Genomic DNA, 15,409 nt, shown 5'->3' with positions numbered 1-15,409 from the left:
GTCCGGGTTAGAGGGCTTAGTGAGACCGGCTCCAGCCGAAGATACATCTCTTATCATCCTGTTCCTTTTCGGTTCTTAATTACCCTCTGTCCCCTCCTCTACCCTCATATTTTCTTCTCGCACTGTATCATTACTTCCCAATTTGCTTTTTGTACTCCACATGTTTATCCATCCGTCCATCCATCCATCCATCCATCCATCCATCCATCCATCCATCCATCCATTCATCCTTCTCAGCAAGTGTAATTTTGTAATTTGTTTCTGAATTTTCCTCAAACCACAACTCATAGATTCTTCTCCTTATACGAACAGTCTCAGTGAATTAATTTCTCCATGATTTATAAGCAGAACATATCCCATTTCGCTCTAATCTTTCATGCTCTCCCGTCTCCCTCTCCATGGCATTTTCTGAAAAGAAAATAATTGTTCTTTTCTCCCCTACAGCGGCTGTGGCCAGAGGCCAGGTACAGCAGGAGCCGTCACTGGAGACCACCGAGGGCACCGGAGTAAACATCAGCTGCTCACACTCCAACATAGGGACAGGAGATACGATCGCGTGGTACCGTCAGCTCCCGGAGAAGGGCCCGGAGTTCCTCGGCAGCGTTCACAAAGAGTTCAGAGAGCTGCCGGACATTGCAGGACAGCTCTGGGTGTCGGCAGATCGGCGTTCGAGCGCGCTGTGGCTCAGGCGGCCCCGGCGCGGGGACGCGGCCGTGTATTACTGCGCGCTGGTGGCACGGGCAGAGGAGCCGGGGCTGCGGCCGGGCACGAACCGGGGCGGGCGGGGCCCGCAGGGGCCGGGGGCACAGCGCCGCCCGCGGCCAGCAGGGGGCGCTGCCGCTCCGCCCGCCGGGCCCCAGGCGGCTCCGCAGCTCCTTCAGTGCCCCGAGCCCGCGCACAGCGACAGCGCCCAGCCCGCCACGGCCCCGACACACGGCTGCCAGCCTGCCTGCTGCGGGACACAGCCGCCACACACAGCCCGCCACGGCCCCGACACACGGCTGCCAGCCTGCCTGCTGCGGGACACAGCCGCCACACACAGCCCGCCACTGCCCTCGCCGTCCCGTTTCACTGGGACCCCTAAAATGGTTATTTACTACTTTGAACTGTATCAGCTACACACCACGTGGGAATAAGTCCATTCGCCTTTAAACAGCCTTGGCCTCTGAAAACGGAACTGTCCAAACTTTTATTTTAGGGATTTTTTTATACTCTTCTAATTTATATGTCCTCACACAGGAAGGCCACCCTTTAATACCGGCCTCGGGTTTATGCAGAGTGATGGGATTGCAGTGCAACACATATCGAGCTGCTTGGTTTTCAGCATCAGTCTCATTACACGGTTAGAAATATGGGAAATTCCCCGCAGCTCACGTCCAGGGCAGCAGCCACACAACTTGATGTTACAACGCACTTTGGAAGTTTTTTGACCGAGTACAAAGAGAAAAAGCATACTGGCAGATGTTTTATCCAACCACTCTAAGAACACGTACCTTCATTAAAACAATGATTTCCTATTTCGAATACTATACCTGCTTCTAAGTAGAGCTCCATTAATAAGTTTAGAACTTCCTAATATCATACTAGATATACTTTTCTCAGCTTAGGCAGTTAGTGTAGCCAAGCATTAATACCCCGATCATTCTTTCATTTGTCCTTGCTTTCTACATCTCATAGAACTTTTCTGCTGAAAAATCTTAGGGCTACCGCTTAGCTTTCATTACAGTTCTGCTGTTTCTGAGGCCTGCTTTTTGTCACTTTCTCGAAACCCTCAAATTTTAAATATCCCCACAGAAAACTGTGCTTTGAATCACAGCTGAAGTTGGAATTCACTTCTTACATTTTCATCTCATTCACATGTTTTCCCGAACAACCTTGGATGTGCAGTCACCTCCTTTCTGAAACGGTAGAACATCTGGAAGAGAAGAGAAAAAATCCTTTGGAGTACAGGAGCATTTCAAATAATCAAAAGGCTCTGTCACTCCCACCTTCCGCCTTAAACTGATTGATCGATTTTCCTTCAGGTAAAGAACCTCTGAGTTATTCTGAAAAGCAGATTCCAGGGATTACCAATGCTGCAAGTGTTACAGGGAGACCCCATTTCCCTTGGGGACAGGAGCCTTTAAGCACCTTCAGGAATTCATTGCAACGAGCAAGTTCAAGCAGAGGCCACAGTCAGGCCATGTGAAAGTCGAGAGTGTCTGGTTCTCTAAGGTTCACATCACGTCCATTTTCCTTTCTAATAGAAGAATAAAGAAAAGAGAAAGTGATGACCAGAGCACACAATGACACCAATGTAGCAGTAGGTGATAGGGAAATGAAAGTAGTAGCTCAGAGCTCATTAATATCTAATTGATGATTCTTTAGGAAGCAGCGGTCGTGCCTGCGAATTGGCTCAGGATGAACTTTGTAGGTGGCAAAGGATTAGAGATGATGAGAGAGAATATCGAAGACCCAGGAAAGGAGAGACTGCAGTGCTGTGTCTCTGGGATCAGCAAGGATGGTTGCAAATTTCTAAGCACAAATACTGGGAAGAATCCTCATCTCCCAGTGCGTGTCTGTCCATCTTTACTTGGTTCCAAAGCTAAGAATGCACAATCTTCGAAGAAGGCCGTAGAATTTCAAGCTTTCACCTGAAAAATCTATCATAACCTCAGGACCCTCCACTACTTAGAAACTCCTTCTAAACCACAGAGCAGTGCAACACCTGCATGAAAATTATCACTATCAGCAGTACTGTTCAGGTTATTCCAGATAGATATCAGAGAAAAACCCGTTTCAGGAAAACCAAAATAAACACTATAGGATCACTCTGCCGTTGACATGGAAGAGAAGGTGGCACTGAGGGACCTGGGAGAGAGGCATTTGTCCCAGGCAGATGAAGAAGGGCAGGGCAGAAGGGGCACAGACACACGAGTCCCCTGTTCCCAGAGGAAATTGCAATGAGCCCAGACAGCTGAGAAAGCTCAGTGGGAAAGAAGCCGCTGAGCTCGCCAATGGGCAGCACGGGGTGTGCAGCAGAGCTGGCGATTGCAGCTGCGGAGGTGAGGAGTGCAGTGCGAGCTGAGCGGGAAGAGCCCCTTGCCATGGCTGAGGCCGCAGAGGCACGGAATGCTCCGAATGCCAGTGGCTGAGGGAGCCACGGCGGCTGCTGCTGGACGAGCGAGAAACGCAGCAGGAGCATTTCAGGCACGGCAAGGACAGGCCATTGCTCTGCCTGCTGCCGCTGCTGCTCCCGCTGCTCCCGCACACAGTCGTTTCCGGCACCTCTGCTCTCTCGCCGCTGCGACGTGCTTTCTGCCTCTTCCTCACTCAGCAAACACGCAGCTTGCTCTCGCCATGCACCTCGCACATCTCATCCTCACCGTCTTCCTGGCACAGCTCCTCGGTAAGTTCTGTCTTTCCATCAAGCCACCCTTCTTATTATTTTTATCCCTTCCCTCAGGAAACTCTCAGCAGCTCGTTCGGGACCGTGTTGGGAAATGTCAGAGATAAGAGAGAAAAGACGGAGAAAAATCGGCTCCGCTTTGAGGTTTTGCAAATGTGTGCTGAAGAAATCTTCGATTGGTAAAGGAAAAAGGAGGGCAGAGAAGCGAAACCTCAGACCCCTTCTGTGTAGTTTCTCCCAACTTCAATCCATCTCTCTTTGCCACTTCATTATCATCCTCCTGCTGTCACCACAGGGAATCTCAGCTGTCTTTGCAGTGCCATATTGCTCCTGTTTTAATGTAAATTCCCACGCCTCAGCAACCTCAAAGTTCTCATTTCACTGACATTATTACAGTGTCCCTTTTCTGCCTCAAGCCTGCCACAGCTCTGCCAAAATTTCAAGCGTTCTCTAAACTCAGCAAAACCAAGGCTCCCACTTTCCAATCTCGGATTTGTGTGCACTTAGTGATGGAGGATCCCTCAGAGGGGACAGGAATGGGGAAGCAGGATGAATCCCTTTATTGAACCTCGGTATGGTCCTTCACCTGCTTCAGCACAAAAAGTTTAGGATTCCAGATTGTCTTGCTAGGAGGAGCAGGAGCAGAGACAGAGCCCAGCCCATGTCAGGATCCTGCTGTGCATATAGCTCGGAAATCATTCCCGCCTTTCTGTCTGCACATCTCAGGGCTTCCCTGCATTGCAGAGAGCTTTCTGCACCAGGGTATTGTACACAATTTGATTTTCCTTCCTGTAGTCATTCTCTATGGAGCTGCTGACATTGACTTTCTTCCAGGCACCACGAGGCAGATCACGGTCAACCACGGAGATGCACAAGTCACGGTGAAGCAGGGACACCCCTTCCACACCACCTGCAAATACCAGATCAGTGGTTTTAATGCCTTGCTCTGGTACCAGCTACGGAAAGGTCAAGCCCCTCAGCTGGTCTCCTATCAATCAGGGAGTGGCCCCAGGCACAGCGGCCGGATCACCACGCACCTGAACACCACGGGCAAATACAGTGTCCTGAAGGTGGAGGAAGTGCAGGTGTCTGACAGTGCCTTGTACCTGTGTGCTGTGCAAGGCACCCTGGTGCAGGGAGCTTGCTCGGCTGTGCAACAACCCAGGGGAGGGAGGGGATGTGTCAGTGCAAGGCTGAGGTTGGGAAAGGGACGCAGATCTGCCCTCAGTACTCATCATAACTTGCAACCCATGTGTGCACAATACTCTGATAGTTTTCACTACATCCATTCTGACATTTCACTTGGGACAGTATTCTGGACAATTCAGAATCATTTCTATATGTTTCGGGCTCTAATACAAGAAAATTATCCCCTGTGCATGCCTGAGACATTGTCCTTCCACACTGCAGTCCTGCTGCTTTTGGTCCCACATGTTCCCAGCAGAGCCCAGGGCTGCTTCTGTGTTCCTGTCCTCGGTGCTGTTGCAGCAGCCCCGATTTCATGGACACACGTGAAGCACAGATTTGTGGATGGCTCCACACTGGTGTACACGAGCCTGTGTCTGTCCCTGTGTGTCCCTTATGCGAGGCAATTCCCTGACGCTGCCAGGGACACCGAGCACTTCTCTGGCCCTGCAGAGCACAGAGCAGCAGCTTGCCAGGCTGAGAAGAGCCCGACTGCAGTTGAGTGCTGCCGGCAGCTGCTCGATAGTGATGTGTGCAGGGAAGAGGCGCTGAAATGCAGCCCCTGAGTCCCGAGCCCTCCCTTTCCTTGCCCCTCCAAATCTCACGGCCGCTTCATGTGGATGGATGTGCTTGCCACGCAGTGAGGGTGATGTGTGGGACAGGACGCAGCTGTCTCCTGCCCCTGGCCATGGCACATATCCTTGTGTCGCTCGTTGTGGCGGTGCTGGGAGAGGCGGGGGCTGAGGGCGGCCGGGGCGGAGCTGTTGGCGTGGCAGAGGAGGCGGCAGGGCCGCAGCAGAGCCGGGGCTGAGGGGCACAGCGATGCTCGGCCGGCGGAGCGGCGCCATGCGGCGGTGTCGGGGCGCGGGGCTGGCGGCGCTGGCCGCGGTGCTGCTCGGTGCGCGGGGGTGGCGGCCAAGGGGCCGCGGCCGGGGCTGGGCTGATCCCGCACGTCCCTGCAGGCTGCCGTCCTGCCTGGCTTCTTCGCACACCTCTTCCCGAGAACTCTGTTGCTCTTTATCCCTCCTTTTTCTCCATCCCATAATCCCTCAGAGATTCTCGGATTCTATTCTCTGCCCAACCCTGCACAAGTGTTTCTTCTTTAACACTGAGCAAGTCTGTTAATACCCCTTCTAACTTTTTTGTCTTTTCTTGCTTTCTCCACCCTCCTACCGGTCTCCAGTGACTTTCCTGTTATTCGGGCATTGTTCTCTCCACAAACGAGGAATGGTCACTTCTGCTCCTACATGTCTTTCATCTTCTGGGTACTGTTTTATTCACTGTCTTTCTATATGCGGGCTTTGTTCTGTGCAATGAGGCACTGTAGGATTTCATGTTTGTCCGTGTTCTGTCTTCGGCAGTGGCTTCAGGAAGAGCCCAGGTACAGCAGGAGCCTTTCCTGGAGACCACCGAGGGCACGGGAGTCAATATCAGCTGTTCACACCCCAGCAAACGGAGAGGCGATTACATCCATTTCTACCGTCATCTCCCGGGCCAAAGTCCCGAATTCCTCGCACTCACTGCTGGAGGGTCCAAGGATGTGCCGGCCATAGCAGGAAAGCTGTCGGTGTCGGAGGACGGGCAGAGCAGCGCGCTGTGGCTCAGGCGGCCCCGGCGCGGGGACGCGGCCGTGTATTACTGCGCGCTGGTGGCACGGGCAGAGGAGCCGGGGCTGCGGCCGGGCACGAACCGGGGCGGGCGGGGCCCGCAGGGGCCGGGGGCACAGCGCCGCCCGCGGCCAGCAGGGGGCGCTGCCGCTCCGCCCGCCGGGCCCCAGGCGGCTCCGCAGCTCCTTCAGTGCCCCGAGCCCGCGCACAGCGACAGCGCCCAGCCCGCCACGGCCCCGACACACGGCTGCCAGCCTGCCTGCTGCGGGACACAGCCGCCACACACAGCCCGCCACGGCCCCGACACACGGCTGCCAGCCTGCCTGCTGCGGGACACAGCCGCCACACACAGCCCGCCACGGCCCCGACACACGGCTGCCAGCCTGCCTGCTGCGGGACACAGCCGCCACACACAGCCCGCCACGGTCCTCGCCATCTCGTTACCCAGGAACCCTTGATAATGCTATTTACTATTTGCAACTATATCGCCTGCAGACCACGTTGGGAATATCTCCATTCCTATTTTTAGCAGCATGGGTCTGCGGCACTGGAACTCCCTGAATTTTTATCCTAGTTCTCAAATTTTTTTCTTTTTATATTCTTCTAATCGATAATTACTCTGACTGCAAGGGCCTTATTTCATTCCAGCCATGGGTTTATGCACAGAATCACGAACGTGCCGGGACTGCTGTGGAACATGTCTCGGATATTTAGTTTCCTGCGTGAGTCTCATTACTTGGTTAGGAAAATGGGAAATTGCCAGAAGCTCGCGTCCTGGCCAGCAGGCACAAAACCTGGTGCTACAACGCACTTTGAAAGGTTTATGACCAATCACAAAAAGCAAAAGCATACTGGCAGTAGTTTTAGCCAACTGCTCTAAGAACATGTACCTGAGGTTAAAAAAAATGCTTTCTTATTTCGAATAAAATACCTGCTTGTAAGCCTTGAAATACAATGGACAGAGCTCCATCATTAAGTTTAGAACTTCCTAATATCATTCTAGATAAAATTTTCTGCTGCTTAGGAACTTATTCTGGCCATGTGTTAATGCACCGACCTTTGCTTTATTTGTCCTTGCTTTCTACAGCTCATAGAACTTTTCTGCTAACAAACCCCATGGCTACCACTTAGCTCTAATTACAGTTCTGCTGTTTGTGAGTCCTGCTTTTTGTCACTTTCTCAAAACCCTCTAATTTTACATGTTCCTACAGAAAGTTGTACTTTAAATCCCAGATGAGGGTGGAATTCACTTCTCTACATTTTCATCTCATCCATAGGTTTCACCAAACACACATGGATGTGCATTGAGCCCTTTTCTGAAATAGCAGAACATCCGGGAGGGAAAATAAAAACTCTTTTGGACAAGAGGAACGTTTCAAATCATCAAAAGGCTCTGTCTCTCAACTTTCCACTTTAAACTGCTTAGTCCCTTTTCCGTCTCGTTGGGAACGTCTCAGGTATTCTGAAAAGCTGACAGCCGGGTTCAGCAATGCAGCAAGTGTTGCAGGGAGACAATTGAATAAATGAGCTCAACGTGAGATTTCGCTCTTCAGATTTGCTCTAGGGACCCAATCTCCTTTGGAGAGAGGAGCCTTTAACCCTTACAGGACTTCATTGTAATGAGCAATTTCAGCAGAGGTCGCAGGCCATGTGAAAGGTGAGAGCGTCTGGTTTTCTAATGCTCACATCACGTCCATTTTCCTTTCCAAAAGAAGAACAAGGAAAAGGGAAAGCGATGACCAAAGCACAAAAGGACGCCACTGTAGCAGGAGGTGATAAGGAAATGAAAATGACTGTTCAGAGCTTATCAGCCTCTAATTGATGAGTCTTTAGGAACCTGCGAGTGTGGCTGTGAATTGCCTCAGGCTGAGCTTTGTCAGTGGCACAGGCTTAGAGATGATGAGAGAGGACTTGGAAGTCCCAGAATGGAGAGACTGCAGTGCTGTGTCTCTGGGATCACCAAGCATGGTTACAGGTTTCTCATGTCCGCACAACTGCTGGGAAGAGTACTAATCTCCTTGGACATGTCTTTCCATCTTTTTTTCTGCTCTGAACCCTAAGAAGGCTCAGTCATTGAAGGAGCCCGTAGAAGGACAAGCATTCACACGAGAAATCTGTCATATCCTCAGGAACATTCACTTGTCTAGAAATCACCTTCTGAACCGTGGAGCGGGGCAACACCTGCCTGAGAATGTCCCTATTACACTCATTATCATTATCTGCATGACTCTTCATGTTATTCCACATAGCATTCTACGACAAACCAGTTTTACAGAAAAACATAATGACCGGTATGGGATCACACTGGAGTTGATATGGAAAAGAGGGTGGCAGTGAGGGACCTGGGAGAGAGGCATTTGTCCCAGACAGATGAAGAAGGGCAGGGCAGAAGGGGCACAGACACACGAGTCCCCTGTTCCCAGAGGAAATTGCAATGAGCCCAGACAGCTGAGAAAGCTCAGTGGGGAAGAAGCCGCTGAGCTCGCCAATGGGCAGCACGGGGCGTGCAGCAGAGCTGGCGATTGCAGCTGCGGAGGTGAGGAGTGCAGTGCGAGCTGAGCGGGAAGAGCCCCTTGCCATGGCTGAGGCCGCAGAGGCACGGAATGCTCCGAATGCCAGTGGCTGAGGGAGCCACGGCGGCTGCTGCTGGACGAGCGAGAAACGCAGCAGGAGCATTTCAGGCACGGCAAGGACAGGCCATTGCTCTGCCTGCTGCCGCTGCTGCTCCCGCTGCTCCCGCACACAGTCGTTTCCGGCACCTCTGTTCTCTCGCCGCTGCGACGTGCTTTCTGCCTCTTCCTCACTCAGCAAACACGCAGCTTGCTCTCGCCATGCCCCTCGCACATCTCATCCTCACCGTCTTCCTGGCACAGCTCCTCGGTAAGTCCTGACTTTCCATCAAGCCACCCTTCTTATTATTTTTATCCCTTCCCTCAGGAAACTCTCAGCAGCTCGTTCGGGACCGTGTTGGAAATGTCAGAGATTAGAGAGAAAAGATGGAGAAAAATTGGCTCCGCTTTGAGGTTTTGCAAATGTGTGCTGAAGAAGGTCTTCGATTGGTAAAGGAAAAAGGAAGGCAGAGAAGTGAAACCTCAGAACCCTTCTGTGTAGTTTCTCCCAACTTCAATCCATCTCTCTTTGCCACTTCATTATCATCCTCCTGCTGTCACCACAGGGAATCTCAGCTGTCTTTGCAGTGCCATATTGCTCCTGTTTTAATGTAAATTCCCACGCCTCAGCAACCTCAAAGTTCTCATTTCACTGACATTATTAGAGTGCCCCTTTTCTGCGTCAAGCCTGCCACAGCTCTGCCAAAATTTCAAGCGTTCTCTAAACTCAGCAAAACCAAGGCTCCCACTTTCTAATCTCTGATTTGTGCGCACTTAGTGATGGAGGATCCCTCAGAGGGGTCAGGAATGGAGAAGCAGTATGAATCCCTTTATTGAACCTCGCTGTGGTCCTTCACCTGCTTCAGCACAGAAAGTTCAGGATCCCAGATTGTCTTGCTAGGAGGAGCAGGAGCAGAGATAGAACCCAGCCCTTGTCAGGATCCTGCTGTGCATATAGCTCGGAATTGATTCCCGCCTTTCTGTTTGCACATCTCTGGGATTCCCTGCATTGCAGAGTGCTTTCTCCACCAGGGTATTGTACACAATTTGATTTTCCTGTCTGTAGTCCTTCATTATGGAGCTGCTGACATTGGTTTTCTTCCAGGCACCACGGGGCAGATCACGGTCACCCAGGGAGATGCACAAGTCACAGTGAAGCAGGGACACCCCTTCCACACCACCTGCAAATACCAGATCAGTGGTTTTACTGCCTTGCTTTGGTACCAGGTTCGGAAAGGCCAAGCCCCTCAGCTGGTCTCCAGTCAATCAGGGACTGGCCCCAGGCACAGCGGCCGGATCACCACGCACCTGAACACCACGGGCAAATACAGTGTCCTGAAGGTGGAGGAAGTGCAGGTGTCTGACAGTGCCTTGTACCTGTGTGCTGTGCAAGACACCCTGGTGCAGGGAGCTTGCTCGGCTGTGCAACAACCCAGGGGAGGGAGGGGATGTGTCAGTGCAAGGCTGAGGTTGGGAAAGGGACACAGATCTGCCCTCAGTACTCATCATAACTTGCAACCCATGTGTGCACAATGCTCTGATAGTTTTCACTACATCCATTCTGACATTTCACTTGGGACAGTATTCTGGACAATTCAGAATCATTTCTATATGTTTCGGGCTCTAATACAAGAAAATTATCCCCTGTGCATGCCTGAGACCTTGTCCTTCCACACTGCAGCACTGCTGCTTTTGGTCCCACATGTTCCCAGCAGAGCCCAGGGCTGCCTCAGTGCTCCTGTCCTCGGTGCTGTTGCAGCAGCCCCGATTTCATGGACACACGTGAAGCACAGATTTGTGGATGGTTCCACACTGGTGTGCACGAGCCTGTGTCTGTCCCTGTGTGTCCCTTATGCGAGGCAATTCCCTGACGCTGCCAGGGACACCGAGCACTTCTCTGGCCCTGCAGAGCACAGAGCAGCAGCTTGCCAGGCTGAGAAGAGCCCGACTGCAGTTGAGTGCTGCCGGCAGCTGCTCGATAGTGATGTGTGCAGGGAAGAGGCGCTGAAATGCAGCCCCTGTGTCCCGAGCCCTCCCTTTCCTGCCCCTCCAAAGCTCACGGCCGGTTCATGTGGATGGATGTGCTTGCCACGCAGTGAGGGTGATGTGTGGGACAGGACGCAGCTGTCTCCTGCCCCTGGCCATGGCACGTATCCTTGTGTCGCTCGTTGTGGCGCTGCTGGGAGAGGCGAGGGCTGAGGGCGGCCGGGGCGGAGCTGTTGGCGTGGCAGAGGAGGCGGCAGGGCCGCAGCAGAGAGCCGGGGCTGAGGGGCACAGCGATGCTCGGCCGGCGGAGCGGCGCCATGCGGCGGTGTCGGGGCGCGGGGCTGGCGGCGCTGGCCGCGGTGCTGCTCGGTGCGCGGGGGTGGCGGCCAAGGGGCCGCGGCCGGGCCTGGGCTGATCCCGCACGTCCCTGCAGGCTGCCGTCCTGCCTGGCTTCTTCGCACACCTCTTCCCGAGAATTCTGCTCCTCTTTATCCCTCCTTTTTCTCCATCCCATAATCCCTCAGAGATTCTCGGATTCTATTCTCTGCCCAACCCTGCACAAGCGTTTCTTCTTTAACACTCAGCAAGTCTGTTAATACCCCTTCTAACTTTTTTGTCTTTTCTTGCTTTCTCCACCCTCCTACCGGTCTCCAGTGACTTTCCTGTTATTCGGGCATTGTTCTCTCCACAAACGAGAAATGGTCACTTCTGCTCCTGCATGTCTTTCATCTTCTGGGTACTGTTTTATTCACTGTCTTTCTATTTGCGGGCTTTGTTCTGTGCAATGAGGCACTGTAGGATTTCATGTTTGTCCGTATTCTGTCTTCGGCAGTGGCTTCAGGAAGAGCCCAGGTACAGCAGGAGCCATTCCTGGAGACCACCGAGGGCACGGGAGTCAATATCAGCTGTTCACACCCCAGCAAACGGAGAGGCGAATACATCCATTTCTACCGTTATCTCCCGGGCCAAAGCCCCGAATTGCTCGCACTCACTGCTGGAGGGTCCAAGGATGTGCCGGCCATTGCAGGAAAGCTGTCGGTGTCGGAGGACGGGCAGAGCAGCGCGCTGTGGCTCTGGAGACCCCGGCGCGGGGACGCGGCCGTGTATTACTGCGCGCTGGTGGCACGGGCAGAGGAGCCGGGGCTGCGGCCGGGCACGAACCGGGGCGGGCGGGGCCCGCAGGGGCCGGGGGCACAGCGCCGCCCGCGGCCAGCAGGGGGCGCTGCCGCTCCGCCCGCCGGGCCCCAGGCGGCTCCGCAGCTCCTTCAGTGCCCCGAGCCCGCGCACAGCGACAGCGCCCAGCCCGCCACGGCCCCGACACACGGCTGCCAGCCTGCCTGCTGCGGGACACAGCCGCCACACACAGCCCGCCACGGCCCCGACACACGGCTGCCAGCCTGCCTGCTGCGGGACACAGCCGCCACACACAGCCCGCCACGGCCCCGACACACGGCTGCCAGCCTGCCTGCTGCGGGACACAGCCGCCACACACAGCCCGCCACGGCCCCGACACACGGCTGCCAGCCTGCCTGCTGTTCTCACCCTGCTTTGCAAAGAAAAGAGCTGCTCCGGGAGAGCATCTGTGCTGGGAGCTGACCAAGCAGCTGCCCTGACAGGCACTCAGGGTCTAATTCAGGTCGTTCTGTCACCTCAGTAGGTCATGGCATCAGAGGTGTGTGCAGGGAAGTTTCCCGAGGTCACAGAGAAATCTCCAACTCTGTCCATGCAGAAATGTCTCTGTTCCACACTGCAAGGTGCCTCGAAAGCTGCACCCTTAAAAGGATGGGAAAAGGAGGTGTACTTTGAATCCCCCTGAGGATGGAATTCACTTCTCGACATTTTCTTCTGATCCACAGGTTTTCCCAAGCATCCTACCATGTGCTTTAAGCATCTTCATGAAAAGTGGCAACATCCGTAAGCGATAAGAATAAATCTGATGGAGTAGAGAAGCTTTTCAAATCAGCTAACGGCACAGTCACAATAACCTTGCCCTGAAACTGACTGCTCCGATTTCCATCATGTTAGTCACATCTACCTATCCTGAAATGCAGAGGCCCTAGCTTAGCCATGCTGCAAGTGTTGGAGGGAGACACTTGAAAGAATGAGCTCCTGACAGTTGCTCTAGAGACCCCATTTCCTTTGGGGACAGGAGCCGTTCAGCATCTTCAGCAACTCATTGCAATGAGCAAGTTCAGCAGAGGCCACAGTCAGGCCATGTGAAAGTGACAGTGTCTGGTTCTCTAAGGCTCACATCACATCCATTTTCCATTCCTAGGGAAGAACAAGGAAAAGTGACAGTGATGACCAAAGTACACAATGACACCAATGTAGCAGTAGGTGATAAGGGAATGAAAGGAGTAGCTCAGAGCTCATCAACCTCTAATTGATGAGCCTGTAGGAAAGAGCAGCTGTGGCTGTGAATTGGCTCAGGCTGAGCTTTGTCAGTGGCAAAGGGTTAGAGATGATGAGAGAGGACATGGAAGTCCTAGGGACGGACTGTTGCAGCAAGTGCTGTGTCTCTGGGATCAACAAGGATGGTTGCAAGTTTGTCTCTCAGCACAAGTGCTCGGAAGAATATTCATCTCATTGAACATGTTTTAACAACGTGTTTTCTCTGCTCTGAAGCCCGAGAAGGCACAATCTTAGAAGGAGATCGTAGAAGGATAAGCTTTCACCTGGAATATCTGTGAAAATCTCAGCACTGTAGACTGGTTTAGAAATCTCCTTCTAAACCATGGAGCGGAGCAAGACCTGCATGAGAATGTCCCTCTTACACCCATTATTGATACCTGCATCATTCTTCACGTAAATCCAGATGGTTTTCTGTGACAAATCCGTTTTAGGCCATGCCAAATGGACCACTATGAGATCACACTAGAGTTGATATGGAAAAGCGGCTCTGAGTGAGCGAGCTGGAAGAGAGGCATTTGTCCCAGACAGATGAAGAAGGGCAGGGCAGAAGGGGCACAGACACACGAGTCCCCTGTTCCCAGAGGAAATTGCAATGAGCCCAGACAGCTGAGAAAGCTCAGTGGGGAAGAAGCCGCTGAGCTCGCCAATGGGCAGCACGGGGTGTGCAGCAGAGCTGGCGATTGCAGCTGCGGAGGTGAGGAGTGCAGTGCGAGCTGAGCGGGAAGAGCCCCTTGCCATGGCTGAGGCCGCAGAGGCACGGAATGCTCCGAATGCCAGTGGCTGAGGGAGCCACGGCGGCTGCTGCTGGACGAGCGAGAAACGCAGCAGGAGCATTTCAGGCACGGCAAGGACAGGCCATTGCTCTGCCTGCTGCCGCTGCTGCTCCCGCTGCTCCCGCACACAGTCGTTTCCGGCACCTCTGTTCTCTCGCCGCTGCGACGTGCTTTCTGCCTCTTCCTCACTCAGCAAACACGCAGCTTGCTCTCGCCATGCACCTCGCACATCTCATCCTCACCGTCTTCCTGGCACAGCTCCTCGGTAAGTCCTGACTTTCCATCAAGCCACCCTTATTAATTTTATCACTTCCCTTGAGAAACTCTCAGCCGTTCAGGACCGTGTTCGGAAATGTCAGTGATTGGAGGGGAAAGGCTGAGAAAAATCGGCTCTGCTTTGAGGTTTTGAAAATGTTTCCTCAAGAAGGTCTTCCATCGGTAAAGGAAAAGGGAAAGGAGAGGAAAAAGCTCCGATCCCTTCTCTGTCTTCTCTCTCCATCTCCTTCTGCTATTCTCTTCTCGTCCTCCTCCTGTCACCACAGGGGATCTCACTTGTCTCTGCAGTGCCATGTTGCTCCTCTTTTAATGTAAATTCCCACACCCTTTTAAACCTGCGCCAGGCACCCCAAAGGTCTCGTTTCACTGACATTAACTGGGTGTCCCTTTCTGCCTCCAGGCTGACACATCTCTGCCAAAGCTTACGGCGTTCTCTGGGCTTGCAGCACAAACTGGTCTCCCTCTTTCCAAGCTCAACTTTGTCTGTACTGTTTGATCGAGGAGCCCTCAGAGGTGACAGAGATGGGCAAGCAAGATGAACCTTCGGTGGTCTTGACAACCTGCTACAGCCCCCAAAATTCAGGCTGTTCTCAGATAATCTGAGCAGTAAAGTAGGAATGTGGTCATAGCCGAGCTCTTGTCAGGATGTTGCTGTGCTGAAGGTCCAAAACCCTACCCAAAATTACTCTCACTTGTCTGTCTGGACATTTTAGACCTTCACTGCTGGGCAGAAAGATTTCTCCACCATGGCTTTGCAGACAATTTGCTTTTGCTGCCTGTAGTCTTTCCCTCTGGAGCGACTGACATTGAGTTTCTTCCAGGCACCACGGGGCAGATCACGGTCACCCAGGAAGATGCACAAGTCACAGTGAAGCAGGGACATCCCTTCCACACCACCTGCAAATACCAGACAAGTATTACTGCCTTGCACTGGTACCAGATGCGGAAAGGCCAAGCCCCCCAGCTGGTCTCCTATCAATCAGGGACTGGCCCCAGGCACAGCGGCCGGATCACCACGCACCTGAACACCACGGGCAAATACAGTGTCCTGAAGGTGGAGGAAGTGCAGGTGTCTGACAGTGCCTTGTACCTGTGTGCTGTGCAAGACACCCTGGTGCAGGGAGCTTGCTCGGCTGTGTAACAACCCAGGGGAGCGAGGGGATGTGTCAGTGC

General features: G+C 53.2%; 3 protein-coding genes and 2 gene segments (V, D, J or C); all 5 read left to right on the top strand.

Annotated features, from left to right (window-relative positions):
- Positions 1-293: 293 nt before the first annotated feature.
- LOC117006299 lies at positions 294-2,039 on the top strand. The segment is given in 2 exon segments: positions 294-923; positions 2,025-2,039. Coding segments are annotated over 2 exon segments (540 nt in total).
- LOC117006298 lies at positions 856-7,654 on the top strand. The gene is made up of 3 exons (XM_033078671.1): positions 856-3,388; positions 5,935-6,413; positions 7,607-7,654. Exons 1-3 carry the CDS (start codon positions 3,112-3,114, stop codon positions 7,652-7,654), a joined length of 804 nt encoding a protein of 267 aa, XP_032934562.1. The 5' UTR covers positions 856-3,111.
- Positions 7,655-8,297: 643 nt separating this feature from the next.
- On the top strand, positions 8,298-10,888 carry LOC117006297. The gene is made up of 3 exons (XM_033078670.2): positions 8,298-9,060; positions 9,895-10,536; positions 10,845-10,888. Exons 1-3 carry the CDS (start codon positions 8,784-8,786, stop codon positions 10,886-10,888), a joined length of 963 nt encoding a protein of 320 aa, XP_032934561.1. The 5' UTR covers positions 8,298-8,783.
- On the top strand, positions 10,561-12,700 carry LOC117006296. The gene is made up of 3 exons (XM_033078669.1): positions 10,561-11,144; positions 11,608-12,086; positions 12,632-12,700. Exons 1-3 carry the CDS (start codon positions 11,069-11,071, stop codon positions 12,698-12,700), a joined length of 624 nt encoding a protein of 207 aa, XP_032934560.1. The 5' UTR covers positions 10,561-11,068.
- An 839-nt stretch (positions 12,701-13,539) lies between these two features.
- On the top strand, positions 13,540-15,409 carry LOC117006505. The segment is given in 2 exon segments: positions 13,540-14,225; positions 15,058-15,409. Coding segments are annotated over 2 exon segments (597 nt in total).

This window comes from Catharus ustulatus, chromosome 23 (genome assembly GCF_009819885.2).
Source record: "Catharus ustulatus isolate bCatUst1 chromosome 23, bCatUst1.pri.v2, whole genome shotgun sequence".
NCBI classification, from domain to species: Eukaryota; Metazoa; Chordata; class Aves; order Passeriformes; family Turdidae; genus Catharus; species Catharus ustulatus.
Note: the sequence above shows the minus strand (reverse complement) of the source record. Positions and strands in the feature narration are given on the sequence as shown.